This window comes from Cibotium barometz, chromosome 23, assembly GCF_041138505.1.
Source record: "Cibotium barometz isolate CiBa-2024 chromosome 23, ASM4113850v1, whole genome shotgun sequence".
In the NCBI taxonomy this organism is placed as follows: Eukaryota; Viridiplantae; Streptophyta; class Polypodiopsida; order Cyatheales; family Cibotiaceae; genus Cibotium; species Cibotium barometz.
In genome coordinates this window covers 17224616-17231964 of record NC_141068.1, presented here as the reverse complement: position 1 = coordinate 17231964, position 7349 = coordinate 17224616, and the positions used below count along the sequence as shown (strand labels likewise).

Sequence of the window (7349 nt, the reverse complement as noted above, 5' to 3'; positions counted from 1 at the left end):
AAATTTAGTTAAGCATTAGGTTGAGTAGTAGCTGACTAAGTTAGGCATGCTAGTTGGTTGGGCATACCAAGTTGACTAGGTTGGACATGTTAAGCTATTTGGTCATCAAGTCAAGTAGCTAGCCAACTAGCTGAGTAATAGTTAAAGGGGTTGATAACTTTATAAATAGGTTTTCTCTCTCTACATTTCAACCATCTATTAATAAGCCTTCCTTCTCCGTTATCCAAGAAACTTGAATAGAAAATAATTAATAGTGATGTTACTTGTTGATTGAAGTCACAAGGTATGCTTAACATGGGTATGGTGGGAACATATTTGTTTGTAACTTGAAATCTTGCAAATAAAATATATACTACCATTTATATAAAGGGGTTTAGGGAAATAGAGGAAAACATATCTTCTTGTTAGCAACCATTTTGTCAACATCATGTACACAAAACATGGCTTGCTTTTGGAGGCATAACATGGTGTAAATAGTACATGCTATGGAGAAGAGCTTCATTAAGTAACTTTGCCAAAATGTATTTAGTAGTCATGTGTCAAAAGCTCTATTTAGAGGCCCTTGGGATCCTTGAATTTACTATTTCAAGCTTCTTAATTGTTTCATTCAATTGAGAAGTGGTGAAGAAAGTGGAGTTGGTGGAATTGGGAATGTTTGATATGGTTAGTCAAGGTTATTTAGGGACATCTACAAAGTGGCCATGTAATTCTTCCGAAAATATCACATGTGATTATCTGAAAATAATGCTACACTTACCAAAAGCTCATCGTTATAATGTGCATGGTCATTGTCAACTTTTAATTGCAAGATGCTTGGGATGTGTGTGTGTGTGTGTGTGTGTGATATATATACATATAGAAGTTAAGAAGAGGGATAAAACTCACTTGCAAGGATTGCATGGTCCTCTAAAATGTTTTTTTTAAGAGACAAGAATTTAAGATGTAATCATGAACAAAAAGGGTGTGAAAACAAATGAAGAAAGGGGCCATTAACAATAGGTCATTGTATAGCAATACTATTTTCCATTTTGTAGGAAACATTCTAGGGGTTTCCATTATGACATGGATCTTGAATTACATCTTTTTTAGTGTTTACAAAATATTGTTGATGTGGAAGTTATTGATTCTCAATGCACTAGACTACTAATAGTGCACACAAGCCATTAAAATATTGTTGATGTGGAAGTTATTGATTCTCAATGTACTAGACTACTAATATTGTTGATGTGGAAGTTATTGATTCTCAATGTACTAGACTACTAATAGTGCACACCATTAATTGCAAGCAAAAATGGAAGCTCTACTAATCTTTACAAGTGTGCAAGGTTATGATGACAATAGACTCGTTTGTAGGGCAAGGACAAATTGTGTAATCAATATAGGGTAAGGACAAATTGTGTAATCAATATAACCATTAATTGTAGGCACGATAGAAGCAAAAAAAGGATGCATAGTGTGGGGATCATTCCTACTACCACCAAACCAATATATCATGCTTGGCCAAGTTGAAGTGTACTACCATTAGAGCTTTGACCAGTTGGAAGATGTCGAAATCAACCAATGGGACCACAATAGGCTTGTGTACATTGTGAAAAAGAGAGGCACCATTGATATAGTGGTGAAAAGCATCATGCGTTGAGGTGGTGCATGCATTTGACAAGTGAGAACATAAGTGTACCAAACTAGGGCATCATGGCATATAAGTTGTAAGCATGAAGAACAAGAGAGTGGTTGTGAAGTGTGGAGCTATTACCAAGGCTTCATCATTAAAAGAACAGATGCATGGGTGCAACATCATGCCATTATTGTAAGGTAGTGTGGGAATGGTTACAAAGAGAGCATGTACAATATGCAGAGGTAGTGTCTGCTTTTGGAAGGTATAAATAACATAAGTGTATTGAAATGGCTTTGGAACTATGGCAACCAACAAGTTGAAAGCATGACTTGAGAGAGAGAGAGAGAGAGAGAGAGAGGACTTGATATTGCCATTGAAATTATGGGTGGGATATCATGGAACATGAGAGGGCACCTTTCCAAGTGTAGTGTACTAGGTTATGATCAAAGGAGAACATTTAGCTCATTGAAAAAGAGATGTCATGTTGGGTCATGGGTTACTGCCAAAGAACCCATAAAAATCAAAAAGGTATCGCCAAAGACCAAAAAGATATCACCAATGCATGTGCAACGAGCCCACATATGAATGTGAGAGAGGGACATAGTCCACACAAAACGAAGTGAGTAAGAGCTTTATAGAGTGGACCTTTACAAAGGGCATAGAAAACAAAGTGAGAGAGAGCTTTAGAGAGTGGCCCTTAACAAAGGGCATAGAAAACAGAGTAAGAGCATTTCACACTGGCCCTTAACAAAACGCAATAAAGAAAAGAAAAGCATGAAAAGCGCGTTACGATAAAGCTTTTAAGCCGGCTAACTCAAGACTCTCGGCCTACTGGCGGCTATGGCGACCTTCTTCTTCTTCTTTGTTTTCTTGTTTTCTGTAGCCTCAGCTTCCCACAACTTGAACACAAATGAAAATTTTCCACCATCGTTTGCTTCTCTCTCTTCGCAGCCACAGCCTTACCGCACTGCCTTCCACTTCCAACCAGCAAAGAATTGGATGAACGGTAAGTAAGAGAGAGAATCTACACACACACACCCCCACGCGCACACACACACATTGTTTTGTTTTCTATCTTTTCCTTGATTTCTTACCGTGTCTCTCTTTCCTGTGTTCCATTGCTCCTTCATTGGACGGCTCGGATTTGCTTAGCAGATCCCAATGGTGAGTTAATCTCTCTCTCTCTCTATCTCTCTTGGCTTCTCTTCAATGCACGAGTTGGCATGGTATGGTTTACATGTATTTAGTTTAGTTTAATCTATTCGGATTGCTTGCATGCTCAACTCTAGCTTTTTATCTAATTGGGTCCTTCATAGGGTCTTTCTAGCTTCATAAATTAAAGCTGGCTTGATCCTAGTTATCTCCACAGGCTCCACAGAGATTTATACACTGTAAGCTGCATTAAACCTAGTATGGTGGGCTCTTATTAGGCTAATTAGGACATACCTGGGTCGCTTTTTATGCATTCTTAATATCATACTGACAATCTCCTTGCCTTTTTTCTATGTAGGGCCCATGTTCTACAAAGGCTACTACCATCTCTTCTACCAATGGAACCCTTATGCTGCTGTATGGGGTAACATCACATGGGGTCATGCCGTCTCTACGGATATGATACATTGGCACACTCTGGAGCTAGCCCTTGTTCCTGACCAATGGTACGACCTGTACGGCTGCTGGTCCGGCTCCGCAACCTTCATTGCATCAGACAAGCCTGTCCTAGTCTACACTGGCTGGAGCAATGTGTCCTTCTCCAGGGACAACCAAGTCCAAATGCAGGCCATGGCTGTGCCTGCAGATTACAATGACCCCTTGCTCCGAAAGTGGAAGAAAATCCCTGAGAACCCCATCTTGATAGCCCCTTCGGACATCAATAGCACCAAGTTCCGAGACCCTACAACGGGTTGGATTGGCTCAGATGGCAAGTGGAGGATGCTTGTGGGTGCTAGAAGGAAGCATAGGGGCCTTGCTCTACTCTACAAGAGTTCAGATTTCATACACTGGGAAAAAGCCAAGCATCCTCTACACACTGTCCCTTTGACCGGCATGTGGGAGTGTCCAGACTTTTATCCTGTCCCCATAGCCAGCCAAAATGGGCTGGATACTTCAGCTAATGGACCTGGTGTAGTGCATGTGCTCAAAGTCAGCTTGGATAATACCAAGCATGATCACTATGCAGTAGGGAAATATGTAGCAAACACTGACTCTTTCCTGCCTGTGGATGCTGCCCTTGATGCTGGCATTGGATTGCGGTACGACTATGGGAAGTTCTATGCATCTAAGACATTCTATGACAGCAGCAAAGGCCGCCGTATTCTCTTTGGGTGGGTAAACGAGTCATCCACAAATGTGAGTGATATTGCCAGGGGCTGGTCATCACTTCAGGTAATGATGAACTCTTAGTAATTCCTAAAAAACCCTTTTAAGGTTGCACTAGTGTGTGCACATATATATGCATCGGTGTTGCTTTGTGTTGTGCTGTTGCTGATGTGTTTTGTCATGTAGGGGTTTCCAAGAATGGTTTGGTTGGATGGAGAGACTAAAAGCAGCCTTTTGCAATGGCCCATTCAAGAAGTGGAGAACTTGCACATGAAGAACACTTCATTGAGCAACTTGCACATCGAGACGGGCTCAGTCTTTGAGGTTAAGGGCATCCAAGGGGCCCAGGTAATGCTAGTTTCTTTACAATACACTTAACTAAATAAAATATAAAAATCAAAACCAATTGTTCTTATGTTTGCAAAACTGACTGAATTGAGAATATATGCAGCTAGATATTGAGGTGGAGTTTGAATTACCAAACCTGAACCAAGCAGAGAATATGAATGTGGATGCTAGCAATGTCCAGATGACTTGCAGCCGAATCGGAACTTCACGAAACGGCATTGTTGGGCCTTTTGGGCTACTGGTTCTTGCATCCGATGATCACATGGAGCAAACCGCTCTCTTCTTCTACATTGTGTCGAGTAATGATGGATGGAAAGCTTTAGTTTGCAGCGATCAGAGCAGGTCAGTGTCTTGTCTCTGACACCTCTGTGCATCTTTAGTCATGTACCTAAATGATATAAAAGCTATTTTTTATTGGTATGCTGCATGGTAAATGTTTTGACCTTTATATATGAACAGAAAAGGGCCTATTTGGCCTCTACAGATCATGCATGCCTGCCTCAATGTACAAAGATTGTTGTTTTTCCTGGTGATGGGAACATGAAGCATCCTGTTGAATGTGTTTGTGTTGTTTTGGCAGATCATCTCTGGCCATAAATCTTGACAAGACAAGCTATGGCAGCTACATTTCCATCACGGGGAACGAAACTTCACTCCGTCTACGAGCGCTGGTATGTGCATCTTTCTGGAGGGGTGCTCCTATTTTGTGTGACAATACTATACACACTTTGATATTCTTCATGCCAATGGCTCTTGTTGTTAATGTAGGTGGACCACTCAATCGTGGAAACATTTGCACAAGGAGGAAAGGTTTGTATCACATCTCGTGTCTATCCAACAAAAGCCATCAATGAGGCAGCACATTTGTATGTATTCAACAATGGAACTACACCGATTCAAGTCCGACACATGATAGCATGGGAGATGGCAACAGTACACATATCGATGATGCATTGAGATATGGGGTGGGGTTCAAGGGTCAAGCTGTGCCAGTAAAGGGTGATGGGAAATCAATTGCATCTTGTATGGTGATGGGTATGGATGGATGCCATGCTGAGCCAGTAAAGGGTGATGGGAAATCAATTGCATCTTGTATGGTGATGGGTATGGATGGATGCCATGCTGAGCTTTTAATGGCATCATGTTGAGCTTAGTGGTATGATCTTACAAGTCATAAAGACTCTTCGAGTTTATGGGCAATGAAGGTCTCCCTATCATATAATGAATTCACAGCAATTGGAGATTTGGCTACTTATGGCATGGGTACTTAACACTGTAGTTGCATGCATTGCTACTGGCCCTTTGCCAGTAGCAATGAAAGGAGTTATGGCAAGGAAAATCTGAAATAATCTTATAAACATGAAATTGAATTAAGGAATTATTGGGTTGGAAAGGAGTTATGGCAAGGAATCTGAAATAATCTTAAAAATATGATTACGAATTGAATTAAGAGGAGGGCGAAACGTTTCAAGGAAATTTGAAAATTCTAGGAGTTGAGATGATTTTAGTAATAAAACTTGCAGCATTTTTCTTTTCATTAAAAAGACGTACAAACGAACCTGTACTACAACCACAACTGAAAAAAGAGAGAAAATGAAATGTGAAAAACATTTTCTTTTAAATTTTTGAAAGTACTATTGTTTAATTAACTGTATTTAATATTTTATTTAATTAACTGTATTTAATTTTTAAAAGTACTATTATTTATACAACTTGACAAAAATCAAAAAGCTTATTTGCATTTTCATGTACACAATTGTATAGTTGGTAGAGTAGCACGTGTAGTTATTTTGAAATTTGTAATTTTTTCTTGTCGTCGTCGGGACTTGGTACGTGTGTGCATGCTTGTGCATGTGCGTGTGCAGGCAGCGCGTGGGCTCAAGGGACATGGACACTTTTCTTTTCTTTTGGAATGGAGAAACACACTCTTTAGGTCCGTTACATATATCCCACTATCCATGTATGGGCGGGGGAGATTGCCTGTCCATGAATTATGGGCGGTGGATACTCCCACCACATAAGCATGGGTAGGCAGGGGTATGGCGATGTGTAATGGGCCTTAACCTTGCTCTAATTTTTAAAATTGAAGCTATCTTGGCCTTGATTTGAAGCCCACTATTAAAGAAATTTTGCTTTTATGACCTTTATTTGTTGTTATGGCTCACTTTAATCCTCCTTGAAATACATCTAAAAATAGATTACCTTGGTGAACCGCGATCTCCAAGCTCTACAACTTCTTGAGAAGCAATTCCACCGCGTCTCCCACGAGTGTTGTCACACCGTCGCGTTGTACTATAAGTCCTCATTCTTCCTCTCACCTAACTTCACTCACACACACTCACTAGCATGCATTAGGGAGAGAGATTAGCAAAAGCAAGACTCAATTGCACAATGGAAGAGTATCTTGTATTATGAGAAAAGTTCACTTATATACATGGTTATAAGTGTTTATGCTCACTTAAACTATGGCCAATCGGGCACTTTAGGCTCATAAGAGGCCTAATGTTATTACAATGACTACTCTTATAATATATCCCCATGAAGTATATCACTTAGGACTTCATTCTAACTTGTTACCACACGTTCTTGAAGCGAGAATCACCATAAATACTCCGTCACACCATTATGGGCTCCCATCCAAGTTGTAGCTTTGGACACTATTGCTTCATATCTTGAATGTATGTTCCTTTGGTGTATCTATCGCGACTCTTTGATGTAAGATAATGGTGGTAGCTCTTGTTAATCTTAGAATTGGATTAATATTTTTCCCTTCCTGATAGCGATCACGTTCTCGTAATCACGTTGAAGACCTTTATGTGTGGGGAGAATGTATAAGCTTTGTCGATGGCTTTGATGTTGAATGACGTTCAATGGTCTTCGTTTCTCCAGAAGGAATAAGAAAAGCTAGTTAATGAATGAAGAGGTTAGTGGTGTATTGGGAATTCTTAACGGGGTGGGGGTTTTTTTTGTGAATGATTGTATTTTTATATTTGCATGAGTCTTTTTTTGGGCTCAATTTGTATTTTGCAATCATTGACAAGGTTACATGTGTTTTTTGTTAGTGGGT

The 7349-nt window shown here is 39.9% G+C and overlaps 1 protein-coding gene across 1 annotated transcript; it reads left to right on the top strand.

Moving 5' to 3' along the window:
- The first annotated feature begins 2437 nt into the window (after positions 1-2437).
- On the top strand, positions 2438-5523 carry LOC147625678 (beta-fructofuranosidase, soluble isoenzyme I-like). The gene is made up of 6 exons (XM_086817190.1): positions 2438-2779; positions 3126-4000; positions 4121-4282; positions 4386-4624; positions 4863-4953; positions 5051-5523. Exons 2-6 carry the CDS (start codon positions 3131-3133, stop codon positions 5237-5239), a joined length of 1551 nt encoding a protein of 516 aa, XP_086673316.1. The 5' UTR covers positions 2438-2779; positions 3126-3130; the 3' UTR covers positions 5240-5523.
- Positions 5524-7349: the final 1826 nt, after the last annotated feature.

What these genes read in the sequence shown, in the direction of transcription:
- LOC147625678 (XM_086817190.1), top strand. Translation starts at nt 3,131, where the DNA reads ATGTTCTACAAAGGCTACTACCATCTCTTCTACCAATGGAACCCTTAT. An exon ending in GGGGCTGGTCATCACTTCAG is followed by an intron (nt 4,001 to 4,120) that starts GTAATGATGAAC and finishes TTTGTCATGTAG; the next exon opens with GGGTTTCCAAGAATGGTTTG. An exon ending in GTTTGCAGCGATCAGAGCAG is followed by an intron (nt 4,625 to 4,862) that starts GTCAGTGTCTTG and finishes TTGTTTTGGCAG; the next exon opens with ATCATCTCTGGCCATAAATC.